The sequence below is a fragment of the Stegostoma tigrinum genome, chromosome 2 (genome assembly GCF_030684315.1).
Source record: "Stegostoma tigrinum isolate sSteTig4 chromosome 2, sSteTig4.hap1, whole genome shotgun sequence".
Lineage (NCBI taxonomy): Eukaryota > Metazoa > Chordata > Chondrichthyes > Orectolobiformes > Stegostomatidae > Stegostoma > Stegostoma tigrinum.
This window is the reverse complement of record NC_081355.1, coordinates 27,677,916-27,694,886: the sequence shown is the minus strand read 5'-3', so window position 1 is coordinate 27,694,886 and position 16,971 is coordinate 27,677,916. Positions and strand designations below refer to the sequence as shown.

Here is a 16,971-nt window from a genome sequence, read left to right as displayed (position 1 = left end):
TCGTTATGAAGTGCCATTAAATAAAATATTAATGGAAAATTCTTCAAAGGTTGCAACAGTTTCCACATCAAGCACAAAACTGTTGAGAAAGCACATTAAAAATAACATTAATGGAAGAAAGGTGTTGCACTTACTTCATGCTTGTCAGGAGCAATGAAATTCAAGGCATCATCTGGGTCATACAGAATAGAGAAGGCAAGTTCTAAGACTTCCTGTGGAGACCATAACAACATGAGCAATCAGTCAAACAAAGGGCACCACGTACAAGGGAAGAGACTATCTGCTCACATCAGCTCAGGTCCAAATCACGTATGCTTTTTTATCTGACAGCTGCTTTCAACCACAACTTGCATTTATATAGTAATGTAAACATAGTCAAATGTTTCATGCAATTTGCCTTACGAATAAAGCAGGATTTTAAAAAGAGTGGTTTAAAGAAGGTGAGAGAGGGAAGGGAGAGAGAGGGGAAGATGGAGACTTGAGAGATATTCAGGGAAGGAATTGCAGAACTGTGGATCTATTGGCTCAGCAAGGTAAAACGATGAAAATTAGGGATGCACTGAAGACCAAAATTGGGGCAGCACAGTGATCTCAGAGGCAATGAGGGAGGGAAGAAGGTACAAAGGAATTCTAAAACAAGGATGAAAATTCGTAAATGGATGTGTTAGCAGATCCAGTGCAAATGATGCAAGTTAGGATGTTGTCCGCAGAGCTTTGAATGATCACAAGTTTAAGGGCAGAGCATTACGGGAAATTGACAGGAATAGTTGAGTTCGGAAGTGACAGAAGCAACAGGAAGAGTTTCAGCAACACAACAAAATGTGAGGCTTGATGAACACAGCAGGCCAAGCAGCATCTCAGGACCACAAAAGCTGACGTTTCGGGCCTAGACCCTTCATCAGAGTGGGGGATGGGGTGAGGGTTCTGGAATAAATAGGGAGAGAGGGGGAGGCGGACTGAAGATGGAGAGAAAAGAAGATAGATGGAGAGAGTATAGGTGGGGAGGTAGGGAGGGGATAGGTCAGTCCAGGGAAGACAGACAGGTCAAGGAGGTGGGATGAGGTTAGTAGGTAGATGGGGGTGCGGCTTGGGGTGGGAGGAAGGGATGGGTGAGAGGAAGAACAGGTTAGGGAGGCAGAGACAGGTTGGACTGGTTTTGGGATGCAGTGGGTGGAGGGGAAGAGCTGGGCTGGTTGTTGTGTGCAGTGGGGGGAGGGGACGAACTGGGCTGGTTTAGGGATGCGGTGGGGGAAGGGGAGATTTTGAAACTGGTGAAGTCCATATTGATACCATTAGGCTGCAGGGTTCCCAGGCGGAACATGAGTTGCTGTTCCTGCAACCTTCGGGTGGCATCATTGTGGCACTGCAGGAGGCCCATGATGGACATGTCATCTAAAGAATGGGAGGGGGAGTGGAAATGGTTTGCGACTGGGAGGTGCAGTTGTTTGTTGCGAACTGAGCGGAGGTGTTCTGCAAAGCGGTCCCCAAGCCTCCGCTTGGTTTCCCCAATGTAGAGGAAGCCACACCGGGTACAGTGGATCCAGTATACCACATTGGCAGATGTGTAGGTGAACCTCTGCTTAATGTGGAATGTCATCTTGGGGCCTGGGATAGGGGTGAGGAAGGAGGTTCCCCTGCAACCGCAGGAAATGCTACACTTGCCCCCACACCTCCTCCCTCACCCCTATCCCAGGCCCCAAGATGACATTCCACATCAAGCAGAGGTTCACCTGCACATCTGCCAATACTGCATCCATTGTACCTGGTGTAGCTTCCTCTACATTGGGGAAACCAAGCGGAGGCTTGGGGACCGCTTTGCAGAACACCTCCGCTCAGTTCGCAACAAACAACTGCACCTCCCAGTCGCAAACCATTTCCACTCCCCCTCCCATTCTTTAGATGACATGTCCATCATGGGCCTCCTGCACTGCCACAATGATGCCACCTGAAGGTTGCAGGAACAGCAACTCATGTTCCGCCTGGGAACCCTGCAGCCTAATGGTATCAATGTGGACTTCACCAGTTTCAAAATCTCCCCTTCCCCCACCGCATCCCTAAACCAGCCCAGTTCGTCCCCTCCCCCCACTGCACACAACAACCAGCCCAGCTCTTCCCCTCCACCCACTGCATCCCAAAACCAGTCCAACCTGTCTCTGCCTCCCTAACCTGTTCTTCCTCTCACCCATCCCTTCCTCCCACCCCAAGCCGCACCCCCATCTACCTACTAACCTCATCCCACCTCCTTGACCTGTCCGTCTTCCCTGGACTGACCTATCCCCTCCCTACCTCCCCACCTGTACTCTCTCCACCTATCTTCTTTTCTCTTCATCTTCGGTCCACCTCCCCCTCTCTCCCTATTTATTCCAGAACCCTCACCCCATCCCCCTCTCTGATGAAGGGTCTAGGCCCGAAACGTCAGCTTTTGTGCTCCTGAGATGCTGCTTGGCCTGCTGTGTTCATCCAGCCTCACATTTTGTTGTCTTGGATTCTCCAGCATCTGCAGTTCCCATTATCTCTGATACTAGAGTTTCAGCAACAGATGTGTGAGGCAGTTATAGACAGAGGTAATACAGAAGTGGATATCGTCATTCTTTGTGGATCGTCAGGACAAGTAATAAATGTTGGTCCTGGCAGAGATACCCATTTCCCAGTAATGAATAAAGTAAAATGGTAATTAGCAAAGTTGCTTTTCTTTCCAGTAACTGAAATTGGAAAACTAATTGAAACTAACTTCTGTGCTTGGAAAATGTCAACTGAGGCACACAGTAGTGTTTCTGCTTCAGAGCCAGGAGGCTTATGTTCAAGTCCCACCTATTCGAAAGCTAAGTAATCACATCACACCCCTGAACAGGTTGATTAGAAAATATTGATACTACAGTGCATTTAAAACATGTTACAGATGCTGATCGGAAACATTCCATTTGGTGTCCACATAGTCACGGTTGCTAGCTTTCTCAAAGGTACTTGTACTTGCTGAATGCTAACCAGCCTGGAGTCTCATTTGTAGGCCATCCACTGTGTTCACAAGCCAAGAGAGTAGCATTGCTACAGCTGAGAATTGTGCAGCAATTCAAAACCAGCTCAGATCCAAGAGTTTGCACTGGATAAGTACTGGACACTGCTTTAAATGTCACGCAATCTGATTCCCAACACTGTTGACACACACTGCTTTCTCTAGCAGTAGTCCAACAAATCTTCAGCCTTTACAAGCAGTTGACAGGTTCGTCTCCCGAGAATACTTTAACACGTTCATTGGTGTCTGTTTTATATTACTTTGGAGAAGTGGCAAGATTCTGTTTTTTGCTGATGATTCAATGTCACATACAATTATGATCTCAGTCTGTTGCTGTCAGCATCAATGTTTCAATCATGGAGAGAGTTGACTGAGATATACTAAGCCCCAACTCCTTTGGGTTGGATGTTCAACTCCAATGAAAGTTCTTTTTAAAATACAGAATCTTCAAAGTGATTGATTTAAATTGATTTGTTTTGGAATTCTTTTAAAAATAAATAATCATTTAGGGCCAGTAGTTATCTCTTGATGGAAATGCCTCTGCAGTGAAGTGTCATTCATCATTTCTTACATTCTGCACCATCTTTTGAAGCTGACAAAAACCATTTACGTCACTTCAGGAGAGATCGCCCCGACTGTATTGTGTGCTGAGTAGAAAGCCTGACAACAGCAGTGAGATATAGCTGCCATACTAAATAGATCTGCTGCTCCAGGGATAACATTTCGGTAATTCTGCTCCCTCCCTGGTGTAAACCTTAGCTTGCTCAAAACTCAATATGCATTTCACCCACACGTAATGTCACTCACCAGCATTCGACAGCTCCACAGCTCACCAACTGCCCATGCTCCTCCATCTTTGAAAGCCTCCACAGTCATTTACAAAGGGATTAAATGATGAGCAGGGAAAGACCAGGTCTATTTAACCTGCCCTGTTATCCCTGGTGCTTGGAACATTGTAACTAGACAATTCTAACCTCACTCATCCCCACACTGGACACTAAGAAGAAAGTCCACTAAAAACCCAATCTTATTGAAGGAAAAAATACATTTGGAGCAAAAAGTGATCAAAAGCAGACTGGGAGACCAACACATCGACAAAAATGTTTCACCCTGCCAATGCAACAGTTTTCAGTCCAAATCACTGACCACACTCAGTAGTCTTCTTCTGGGCTCTTAAACAACTATATCTCCCATCATTCCACCACTGACAACAAAGCCTTCATCTCCCTCTTGGTCTACGTTCTGTAACTCTCATTTTAAACGCCTACACTTAATCAACTTTGTGATAATGGCTATCACTGGCAGGAATTACCTTTATTGTCCCTCCCTAGTTTACCTGACTGAGTGGCTTGCTTGGCCACTTCCAAGTGCAGTTTGAGATGCAAATCTGGAAGCCCAGGATTCATATGTAAGTCAGACCATGTAGGCATGGAAGATTTCCTTCTTAAGAGGATACTAGTGAACTGGCTACGATTTTACAATTTAAGAGTTCCATTTTTGAGTTTATTTATTCATAAATTGTAATGAAGGAATTTGGGTAACTGAAAGCGGTCACTTCAACTGATATGAACATTTTAGTTCCACATTCTCAATTTTCTGCTGGTGGAATTTAAGTTCATACTGCTAGATTGTTAGCTCGGCTCTCTGGATTTACTACACTATGCTATCGTACCCAATTTGATTCCCACTGTACAAATAAAAACTATTCATCAGCATTGTTTTCAAAAAGTCAAAACACCCTTTCATCTTCCATTGTATTCAAGAGGCATTGTTTCCTAAACTGTGGCTGTTCAAGTGCATTCTCCACACATTCAAGCAATTTTCATTTTAACCCCCTGTGCGCGCTCAGCATGGCAGCAAAGATCCAGTCCAGAATCATCTTTGGAGTAAAATTCAATTTGGCAGTTTCCACATTGTGTCAAACAAGCCTATTTTTGACTGTTTATTTAACAGTCTGGGAATTGTAATGAAGGAACATTGTGACAGAAAGCACAGCAGGCAGAGGCCTACACACAGGATTCAGTACAGATTTTATAGAACCCCTACCGTGAAGATTGGGCATTTGGCCCATCAAGTCTGTACTGAACCTCCAGTGGGCTCCCAGACCCACCCTATACCTGTACCCCACATTAACCATGCCTAATCCACCAAGCATACATATCCCTGGCCTGCAGGAGGAATTTGGAACACCTGGTGGAAATCCACACCAACACGGAGTTCGTGCATACTCCAGTCACCTGGAATGGAACCCAGGTCCCTGGGATTGTGAGGCAGCAGTGATAACCACTGAGCCACCTTGCTGCCCATTAAAAACGCTTTGCCTGACACAGAGTTGAACCCTGGACCCTCAGGTTAAATTCTAATGTTCTATCGACCAAACTATTTAGACCCTAAGATTTATTACTGTATCATGGATATTTCCCTTCCACCCACCACCAGGTCATTCATGATATTAAATTATTAACATTGTGGAATTAAGCTGTGAAGAGGAAGAACAGAGTTTGGGTTTAGTTGCAAGTTACATTTGTCATAAATGCCAATAAGATGGAACAGAATTTTAGCACTTATTTTCTTCCCATTTTCCAAGCTGTGCTCTCCCTGCTACACCAGTGTCGAACAAGTCTGTAAATTGTTTCTACTCAACAGTGGTAACTCAGGTACAACACTGGTTTTAAATTATGGCTGGTGTTACTCTCTAAAGTCAATTTTAGACAGCATTTTAAATGCGTGTTCCATACAATTTCACAGGTTCCCTTACTGATAGGTGTGGTTATAGTTTCATCCAATTTGCTCGGCAATGCTCAATTAAGAAATATCACAGAACAGTTCAGTCGCCAACCTGCTCTTTCATCAACTGATGTGAAAGGGTCCCCATTTGCAGCTGAAAGAGTCCACCAGCAAACATCGTCTATGCTTGTTGCGATCAGACACTTGACATATCTGCAGTCCCAGTTCCCTATAGGTGGTGATGCATGCACATCACAGAATGCCTTTGTATGTTATGAGGATATTATGTAACTCAGTGGCAGCAGGCACGCCTCAGAATCAGCAGGCTCTGGGTTCAAATCCCCCCCAAGAGAAATTATCTAGGCTGACATTGCCAGTGCAATCTGCACGAAAGGAGTATTTTTGGGTCCTGTCTAACGTCTCACCTGGAAGTAAAAGCTCTTGTGACACTATTTTGATGAGAAGCAGAGTCATTCTCTCAGTGGATTGGTCAATATATATTTCCCAAAGTAGATCAAAGAAACAGATTGCCTACTCATTATCACATTGGTATTTGTAGGAGCTTGCTGTATGCTAAGTGGCTGCCATACTTCATTGACTGTAAACACTTTGGAGCGATCTGACATTGAGAATGGTGTGTATAAATGCAAATTCCTTCCTTCTATCCTCTCTTAAATGAAGCACATTATATGTTAATTTTGGATTATTTGAGCAGGGTGCTAACGTCCTGCTCAAAATTACGCTGCAAAGTGTCTTTATTGCTGCAGTTTAAGTAAATTTTATCCGCTGAAATGACTGCAATGAAAGAACCTCAATGCAAAGTCAAAGACATGGCAGTCAGATAGAGAAGTGATCCTCAAGCTAACACGTGCACTGAACTCTACTTCAATTTTCACAGAATTAAGTACATTAATACACATTAGTACAGGAACCTTAATTTACATACTTAGCAGAGGAACAATAAGTTCTTGTGTGTTTCCAATGTCCTTGAACTCCTGTTGAGTTTTACTGGGCAAATCACAATGGATCAATACCTTGATCATGGGAGTCTGACCTTCAGTAGCCAAGGCTAACATACTCAATAAATTTCCACCCTCCTTTTTCCTATGTCTTGTTTATTTTGTGATGAGTTTTTTTTAATGAAAATAAATTATGTTATTCAAGGCTACAAATTAGTGGCATTCATGGAATAATTTTAACAAAATACCCTTTATTAATACCACAAAAGTAGAGCCTGGTTCATTAAAAGAATCCATCAGGGAATTCAGAAGAAGCTTTATTAGTCAGAGTGATGAGAATGAGCAACTCCCTACCACACAGAGAGATTGAGTTTCCTGTACAGATGCACTGAAAAGGAGGTGAGATAAGAAGTGGGAGAAAGGAACAGAGGGCAACGCTGATCGTTTGAAATGAGGAAAGATGGGAGAAAGTTCAAGCAGTGAAATAGTGTGTTTGGACTGAATGACCTGTGATATGTGCTATATCCTATATCATCAGTCAATAATCAATATACCTACACACTTTAGACATGAAAATAATGTGCATCAAGCCTTTCCTCTTCTCAAGGCAGGAAATGATAAAAACAGAGGAAAGAAAGATTTATGTTTATACAGCACCTTTATAACCTCAGGATTTCCCGGGCACTTTATAACCAAAGAGGTATTTTTGAGGTGTAGTCACTGCTGCAAAGTAGAAACCAGGAGCCAATTGCACACATAGCTAGGTCCCATAAGCAATTGTAAAACAAATTAACATATTGTGTGTTTTAAGTCTTGGTTGAGGTATAAATGTAGACCAGGATACTTATAAGTCAATTGCATTGCTTCATGTAGCATAGAAGAATATTTTATGCCCACCTGAGTGGGAGAGATGGAACTTTGGGTTAATGGTTAATTCAAAAGGCGTGCATTTTCATTGTAATACTCTGAATACACATTTTTACATTCTTTTACTACTAACATGAGATCAATAATTATCTTGGCATAAAAGTGGAATCTTTCTGAAGTTCACGGTGAATATTTACCTTATTTTGCTTAAGGGCACCCTTTTCTTTCATGTGCGGACAATCCTTTCCGGTCACAATAGCTTTGATATCGGCCACCGGTACTGATTAAAGAAAAGAAAAGATTTGTTGATTCTGTCACCACAGTATACACTAAATCATCGAACAGAGAAAGGTATTGGTTATGTCACTGGGCAAATAATTCAGGGGCCCAGATTAATGCTCTGGAGATAAGGATTTAAAACCCACCATAGCAGCTAGAGGAATGTAAATGTAAAAACTCATCTGGTTCACTAACAGTAGGGAAATGTGCCTGGTCTGGTCTGGTCAGGTGACTCCAGGCCCACAGTAATGTGACTGACACTTGTCCTCTGAAATAGCTTAGCAAGCCACTTGGCTCAAGGGAAAGTAGGGATGGGTGTGGGTATGAGCTCAGTATGTGTAACAGATTTCTACTTGATCAAAGCTGCTCTGGAAACCATAGTCTAAACGTGACTCCGAAAGCAGCGATGCAACATTTTTTTAAGACCTTGATTCAATTATTCATGAATTCTGTAATGGTACCGTTGATGACACAAGGTCAGGCAGGTTGCCACAGTGCTGTTTTAATGTGGTCACCTCCTACATCACATATACCGAGGGGGGTGTGGGGAGGAGTAGGGGGGCACCGTCTGGGTGCCACAAGATTACCTTTGCGCTGGGGCACAAACAGCACAACTCTGTAAGCATTGTGGACAAAAAGAATGTTCCCCACGTTTATTGCACATGTGAAGAGTTGCTATCAACCTGTAACTGACTTCACTTACACTTATCCTGCAAAGATTCATGTGGCACCTCTCCCTGAGGGCTCTCCTCCTGATCTCCATAGTGCAGGACTTTGTGGTTTGGCGAAAGGCGGCAATACCAGAATTTGTCTGTAAATTAATAATTATTTGGCTGTAAAATTAATAGTTTTGTCACTTCTCGCTCAGGTTTAAAAAGTCATTGTTATGAATATAAATATTCATGCACATTACAAATTTTAACAAAGCTGAACTGATATAGATAACTCTTCAGTCCAAATATAATGACACATTTACCAAGGCTGAATCAACATAAACCTTCCGAAGCCTATTTTCCCATTCTTGTTGTGCTGACCTTGCCACCTGGTACCGGCACAGCAAAACGGAAACATAAGCCAATACAAATATTAGTGGTTCTTGGTTCATAAAGGATGCGGGGTAGCCCCAGCAATCCCTCCAAATACCTTGATATCACTGATTCAGGCCCTTAGAGTCAGCAAGAAGGCTCTTTGCAAAGTTCATCCACTGTCAGTATGTAACATGTATGCTGGAAGTGTATATGGCACACGGTGATCTTCAGGTTAAACCCTTAGTCATCTCTCTCTCTAAGGAGAATGCAGCCCTATGATTTGGTCAGACTAAGGTGATTTTACCTTTATACTATCAAAATAAGAAGCTGGCATTTATGTTGCATCTGCAATGAAATAAAAAATCCCAAAGTTCTATAATCCATGAATATACGTTTCCACATAGTGTAAAATGCAAAGCTTTAAATGATAATCAGATGGAAGTGCTGCAATTTTCACACATCTCGAAGAAACTTTCAGTCTATCTTTGCAGAGTGCCAGGTTAGTGTTCTTCACATTTCTCCAACTTTAGTATACGCACAGTTAACTGTGCAAATTTGCTCTGTTCTAGGCTTGTTCAGTTCTGAGGAGAATTAGGAGCGGGCAATATCTGTTGACATTGGCAACGTCATTCAAAATTTAAAAATGAATAAAAATGATATAATGTATAAAGTTACAGAAAGATATAGTCCTATTCATTAGTAATTTATTAAAAAAGTACAAAATAATGGCTCAAAACATTCCAGCAAGTTTGTTTTACTTTGACATTAGAGAAGTGGAGTGATCTATTTGATTGTGATGTTACTGTACAGAATCCGCATTTCCAATGCATCCATTTATATAACTAAGGCTACATTTGCTAACACCAACGCAAGTGCAACTTTAAATTGCGCATGTGCAGACTTTGGAGGACATGGCTGGCAGAGTGTGGGGTCAAGACTGGCTCGCAGGTGGGGAAGAGATTAGGACATGTGGGGAGAGATCAGGAAGTGGGTGAAAGGGAAAGGCATGGAGTGGGAAGAGATGGGGATGGGGGGAGAAATCTCTCTCACTGCACCAACCATTCCTGGGCTCTCCTCATCTCTCCAGTAACCCCAACTTTCTTTCCTGAGTCCTGGGCACTGCACTCCTTGACTCATCCACATCTCCTGGCTTCTGGGCCCTCTTCCCTTCTCATGCCAGGGATTCCCCACATGCGGCATCCCTCTCCTACAGCAAAGCCCAGTTCAAATAAGTCTACATGATGACATCAATGCTGGGAACCGTGTACATGCCAATGACTGCACATATGTAGTTGCTCGCAGTTGCTGGAATCAGTATATAATTGAGATGTTTACTTTGCTAGAGGTGAAGGTGTGGATGAATCTGACTGCTGGCTACCTTGTCTCCGTCGGCTACTGATCTTCCTGAAACAGGTTCCTTCACAAAGCCGGTTTAGCCGCTGCTGTTTGACCAGTTCCAGGATTTCAGGCTGAATCTTCTCTCGGAGTTCACTGCGGGCAAGAAGGACAAATGGTCAAAGACAGAACACTATTCTTATAAACAGGAAAGGGATTAAGCTGGGATGAGTGCATTTAGGGGTGTGGAACATTAGTGTACAACGGGCTTTGGGCTTTGTGGGTGTAGATGAATAAACATGCAATGGAGAGTTAACTTTTGGATTAATGTTGAAACAAGAAGTGTAGCTCTCTCACCTACATAACTGGGAAAACTAATCAAAACTAATTTCTGCCAGGAGCTAATTAAAATTTGTTTCTCCAAATCCAGTTGGTCTGGCAACCTGCATTTTGCTGTGTCTTCTAGAGACCTCATATTTAAGGGGGTCTTGAAAACAAATGCCAATGATCTTCGTGGAAATCCAGCCCCACTACACTACTGGAACAGCTTCTATTCTGTATGGGGATCTGTATCTAATCTAACCTGGGATTAGCTGATATAGGAATTGCAAATTCAAAGTAGAAAAAAGTATTTCATCTCTCTCATTAAGTGATGAGAACAAGAATTCAGCACAGATACCTCTTCAAATGAGCATTTAAAAAGTTTTAAAAAATTGCAGCATCATTCCTGAGGAAAGGGTTATAATTTTGGATGAGCACTTAGTCACACTAGATGTAACCATTCAACATGCTCAGCAAATAGAGCTTCTCAAGTAATTACTTATAATTATCCTGCTTGTTATCCCTTTTGAAGCCATAATTAATGGAGCCTTGTGTTTCATACTGACATTTATTACCACATGGCAATCTGTGCAAACCAGAATATGGACTCATGCCTACAATTCAATGTAAACCCTAACACTTTCATGGTCTTAATTTGAAAGATAATTACCTACCACTTCAAACACATTTGAAAATACCAGTTTTAACAAACGCAAGTTTAATTTACTATGTGTGAATCCATTTTATACAACACTTTGATTATTTTCTCTCTTCCCCTTTTAGAGTGACTTTGCTCTCTCTCCATGTCATTTCCTAGTTGTAACATTTACCATTTTCATTCACAGGTACAGAAGACATATCTTCTGCTTAAAATGCTGAAACTTGGAAGTAAAAGATCAACTGTTTATCACCTTGAACCAGCTGGTCAAGACTTAGCACTTTGTGTGCAATCCTAAATTTAGCTGTTGTATAGGTTTCACCACTAATACTGGGCATCATTTGCCTGAGGAATTTAAATACTCTTTCCATCAAAATTTTAGAAAACCATGTCCATTACGTGTCAGTGATAAATAAAAGAAATAGAAGTTACAATACTGCTTGTTGCCAGATTACTTTAAAGGGCTATCATTATCTCAGCAGGGTCTGGGATTTACAGTTTAGAGGTGATTATGGAATAGTGATATTGACACTGAACTTTAACTTAGAGGCAAATGTTCTTGGAACATAAATTCAAATCTCACCATGGGAGCTAATGACACTTTAAATTACATCATTAAAATCAGGAATCGAAAGGTGGACTCAGTAATCGTGACAAGTATCAGAGATTGTTACAGAAACCCATCTGGCTCATTCACATGCATTAGAGAAAGAAATCTGCCATGCCTACCTGGGCCAACCTACATGTGATTTTATAGACACAACAATATGGTTCTTCTAAAATGGGCTAGCGAACCATTCAGTTCAATGGAAATAAGGGATGGGAAACAAATGCTGGCTTTGCTGGTGATGACTAAATTCCATAAAAGATTAATGAGAGAAAAGCAATTTGACTGATACTTTGAAGATATTATTAAAGGACTAGCTTGTCCAGCTTGTAACTGATGTCCATTTCAAGCCCACCGACTCCCACAGCTACCTGGAATACACCTCCTCCCACCCACCCTCCTGCAAAAATTCCATCCCCTATTCCCAATTCCTCCGCCTCCGCCGCATCTGCTCCCATGATGAGGCATTCCACTCCCGCACATCCCAGATGTCCAAGTTCTTCAAGGACCGCAACTTTCCCCCCACAATGATCGAGAACGCCCTTGACCGCGTCTCCCGTACTTCCTGCAACACATCCCTCACACCCCGCCCCCGCCAAACCGCCCAAAGAGGATCCCCCTCGTTTTCACACACCACCCCACCAACCTCCGGATACAATGCATCATCCTCCGACACTTCCGCCATTTACAATCCGACCCCACCACCCAAGACATTTTTCCATCCCCACCCCTGTCTGCTTCCCGGAGAGACCACTCTCTCCGTGACTCCCTTGTTCGCTCCACACTGCCCTCCAACCCCACCACACCCGGCACCTTCCCCTGCAACCGCAGGAAATGATACACTTGCCCCCACACCTCCTCCCTCACCCCTATCCCAGGCCCCAAGATGACATTCCACATTAAGCAGAGGTTCACCTGCACATCTGCCAATGTGGTATACTGCATCCACTATACCCAGTGTGGCTTCCTCTACATTGGGGAAACCAAGCGGAGGCTTGGAGACCGCTTTGCAGAACACCTCCGCTCAGTTCGCAACAAACAACTGCACCTCCCAGTCGCAAACCATTTCCACTCCCCCTCCCATTCTTTAGATGACATGTCCATCATGGGCCTCCTGCAGTGCCACAATGATGCCACCCGAAGGTTGCAGGAACAGCAAATCATATTCCGCCTGGGAACCCTGCAGCCTAATGGTATCAATGTTGACTTCACCAGTTTCAAAATCTCCCCTTCCCCAACTGCATCCCTAAACCAGCCTAGCTCGTCCCCTCCCCCCACTGCACCACACAACCAGCCCAGCTCTTCCCCTCCACCCACTGCATCCCAAAACCATTCCAACCTGTCTCTGCCTCCCTAACCGGTCCTTCCTCTCACCCATCCCTTCCTCCCACCCCAAGCCGCACCCCCAGCTACCTACTAACCTCATCCCACCTCCTTGACCTGTCCGTCTTCCCTGGACTGACCTATCCCCTCCCTACCTCCCCACCTATACTCTCTCCACCTATCTTCTTTACTCTCCATCTTCGGTCCGCCTCCCCCTCTCTCCCTATTTATTCCAGTTCCCTCTCTCCATCCCCCTCTCTGATGAAGGGTCTAGGCCCAAAACGTCAGCTTTGGTGCTCCTGAGATGCTGCTTGGCCTGCTGTGTTCATCCAGCCTCACATTTTATTATCTTGGAATTCTCCAGCATCTGCAGTTCCCATCATCTCTTATTAAAGGACTAGCTGTCTTTGATGTTGGGTTATGAAGACAAGACTATTTTAATAAAGGATTAAGTGGCTGGAAGTTTTTGAAAGTTTTATTGTCAGATACAGTGAAGGTCACAATATTTTGAACTTTATTTCATCTCAACATAGTTCTGCAGGTTTGCATACAATGATTGATTTGGCGTGAATGGGTGAAAGAAAAGAATGGTGGCTAGATTGGTATGAGCTGACATTGGGGCCTATACAGACCATCAATGCAGTTGGCGGGGGTGAGGGTGCATAATTTGGCATATAGGGTAAGAATAGCTGCCGAGGTGAGTGAGATATGAATTGGCATGGAGAGTGAGGAAGTAAGGGTCATGAAGAATGAGGGATAATGAGTCTAAAATATGAGGAAACACTGTGGGAAGGACCTAACAGTAGATAATTTAAACAGCCCATCCCATCAATCTCTGGCCATCCCATCGCAGAACCTTTGGCCTCAACCAATTTGCATCTGGGGCTGGCAGAACCAAATCCATTCCACAGCAGTGTCCAACACCAGAAAAACACCAGCCCCTATTAGGGGGAGCTTTCTCCAAGGCCAATATGATGAACTGGGAAATTTCCCAATTTGTGTTACTAGCCTCAGAGCCACAAAAAAAAGGCCCAAAATTCAAGATCCTGGAGGGAGCAGGATGAACAAAGTAGGACTGAAATATATCATGGGCCTCCTGCACTGCCACAATGATGCCACCCGAAGGTTGCAGGAACAGCAACTCATATTCCGCCTGGGAACCCTGCAGCCTAATGGTATCAATGTGGACTTCACCAGTTTCAAAATCTCCCCTTCCCCTACTGCATCCCTCAACCAGCCCAGTTCGTCCCCTCCCCCCACTGCACCACACAACCAGCCCAGCTCTTCCCCCCCACCCACTGCATCCCAAAACCAGTCCAACCTGTCTCTGCCTCCCTAACCGGTTCTTCCTCTCACCCATCCCTTCCTCCCACCCCAAGCCGCACCCCCCGCTACCTACTAACCTCATCCCACCTCCTTGACCTGTCCGTCTTCCCTGGACTGACCTATCCCCTCCCTACCTCCCCACCTACACTCTCTCCACCTATCTTCTTTACTCTCCATCTTCGGTCCGCCTCCCCCTCTCTCCCTATTTATTCCAGTTCCCTCCCCCCATCCCCCTCTCTGATGAAGGGTCTAGGCCCGAAACGTCAGCTTTTGTGCTCCTGAGATGCTGCTTGGCCTGCTGTGTTCGTCCAGCCTCACATTTTATTATCTTGGAATCTCCAGCATCTGCAGTTCCCATTATCACTGAAATATATTTAGTGGTTTTTCAGAATTAAAATCTATGATCTTAAGGAATCCAATTAGTGCATTCAGCCATGCAGATCTCTAGTGCCGAATCTCCTGTTAATATGCTTTGAATCCCCTAGCCAATTCTGAGTAATTCTAAAAGGGGTTTAATTTATATGCATCAAAATGTAGGCGATTGGCAACAGCACAGTGCCTTGAAGAAATGACTTAATTTAACTTCTGATGCTATTAGAATTTCAGATACATCAAGTAGAATTAGTGAGCAAACATAGCCATTTCTACCCGAAGGAACCAGAACACTTAAAATACTATAAAAGCATCAACCTTGAAATTGATGTTAATGTAAATAGGTAATGAGTAGTGCATTTTGGTAGATATAGCAACTGTCCATTTTCAACATGGGCATTTTAAGAGAAGAGTATTGTATTGTACAGATTTAGAAGGGATATTTTTTGACATAGCAAGGGGATCTGAGAGAGGAATCTTCAACTGGAGTCATTATTCTTAAGGTATCCAGAGACCATAGTGGAAAATGTGAACATTTAGAAATTGGATTGATGGTGATGAATTTATTTGTAATACTATTCATTCTCAAACAACCTGTGATATACGATACCACCAGATTTGGGTTTTTAGATGTACCAGAAGGCTCTACATGTGTAACTATATTACTGAAGAGGAGGAGAGAAAACTGAGCTAAAAATAATTTAGCCCATTCTTTATAATGATCAATCTGTATTCACCCTTTCGACATTATTTGCTTTAACCACTATTTTTCTCTTAAATAGGAACAGGAGCGGAGCAATCATTCCCTGAGAGCCATCCCACCATTCCACTAAATCATGGCCAATCAGTTTCTCAACTCTATTTGCCTAATCACCATACCTCTTGATTCCATTACCTAAGAAAAAGCTATTGATCTCAATCTTGAAATTTTCAATTAGCCTCCTCAATCACTGCCTATTTAATTGGCGATTTTACAGATTTTCACAGCTTTCCCTATGAAAATATGCTTTCTGATTTAATGCTTGAATGGTCTTGCTCTAACTTCAGGATATTTCCCTCTTGTTCTGGATTCCCCAACCAGAGAAAGAAGTTTTTCCTTTATATAACCTAGCAAATCCTTTGGCATTTCAAAAACTTTGATTAGTTCACTCTTCAACCTTCCGTACTAAAGGGAATGCAAACAAAACTCCTGCAAATTGCCTGCCTCTGCATGGAAATCACTCCAAAAGGTTTCAGATGACACATATCAAGAAGAAGAAGACTAGAAAATATTGGATGCTTACAGGATTGGACGAGACTGGAAGTCTTCCTGGTTCATCCTCTCGGATTGCCGGATTTTCAGGATCTCAGTATAACTCAGGTTCTGCAACTTGCTCTTGAACTGATCCAGTGAGTTAGGCTTGGTAGTCAGTGCTCTTGTGATCTGCTCCTTTACAACTTGCATCACCTGAACAGAAATTTAAAAACAAAAACAAACAAATCCTGGTCAGCCTATACGTTCACTTACATTTCATCTAGTGGCTCTGAAACAGCTGAGATTTGGAATGCAGCATTTAAACACAAAACTGTTCCGTCTACAAAACTGAATGCAATTGCAAACAGGAGGTACAGCTTTGATTTATATGCACATATTAATCAGATTCCCGTAATCTACATTTGGGATATCCCCCAATTAGGTCAGTTTTTTCCGTGCATTGAAATAATCAGCATTGTATTCTTGCCATGGATCAGCACCACATAATTTGTATCAATCCATAAATTTTAACAAGAATTGACAAAACAAAATCTTAAGTTCAATTACAATCTGTATCCGTTCTTTGTGTAAGAAGTACTCTTGCTATGTAGAAAAGTTGAGGATGCAGCACACTCACTCCTTGTTTTATACTGATTCGCTAATGCAGATCTGCATACTCGCAAGGTTGGTCCTGAACGCGATTTTGCTTTTTTTGCCCCCACTGACGAGTCCCAACAGATTGTGCATCCTCTGTGGAAGTTACGAGAATTACATCATAGCAATATCTCTGTTTTTTGTTTTCTGCACGAGATCCTTGCACTATTGCCCACAAATAATGAAGATTTGGTGTTTTTGCTTGTTTAATACATTGATAGATTTGGATGGTACACTAAATTAATCACATCAAATTGCACTATTACTA

The 16,971-nt window shown here is 43.0% G+C and overlaps 1 protein-coding gene across 8 annotated transcripts in view; it reads right to left on the bottom strand.

Moving 5' to 3' along the window:
* elmo1 (engulfment and cell motility 1 (ced-12 homolog, C. elegans)) overlaps window positions 1-16,971 on the bottom strand; it is a 253,660-nt gene that overhangs the window by 9,414 nt on the left and 227,275 nt on the right. For all 8 annotated transcript variants that reach the window (XM_059652979.1, XM_059652972.1, XM_059652997.1 and 5 more), the window contains 5 exons: window positions 16,099-16,262; window positions 10,252-10,364; window positions 8,549-8,656; window positions 7,764-7,846; window positions 135-212 (listed from right to left, as the gene is read on the bottom strand). In XM_059652979.1, coding sequence (XP_059508962.1) covers window positions 135-212; window positions 7,764-7,846; window positions 8,549-8,656; window positions 10,252-10,364; window positions 16,099-16,262 — 546 coding nt within the window. The remainder of the gene's footprint in view (window positions 1-134; window positions 213-7,763; window positions 7,847-8,548; window positions 8,657-10,251; window positions 10,365-16,098; window positions 16,263-16,971) is intronic.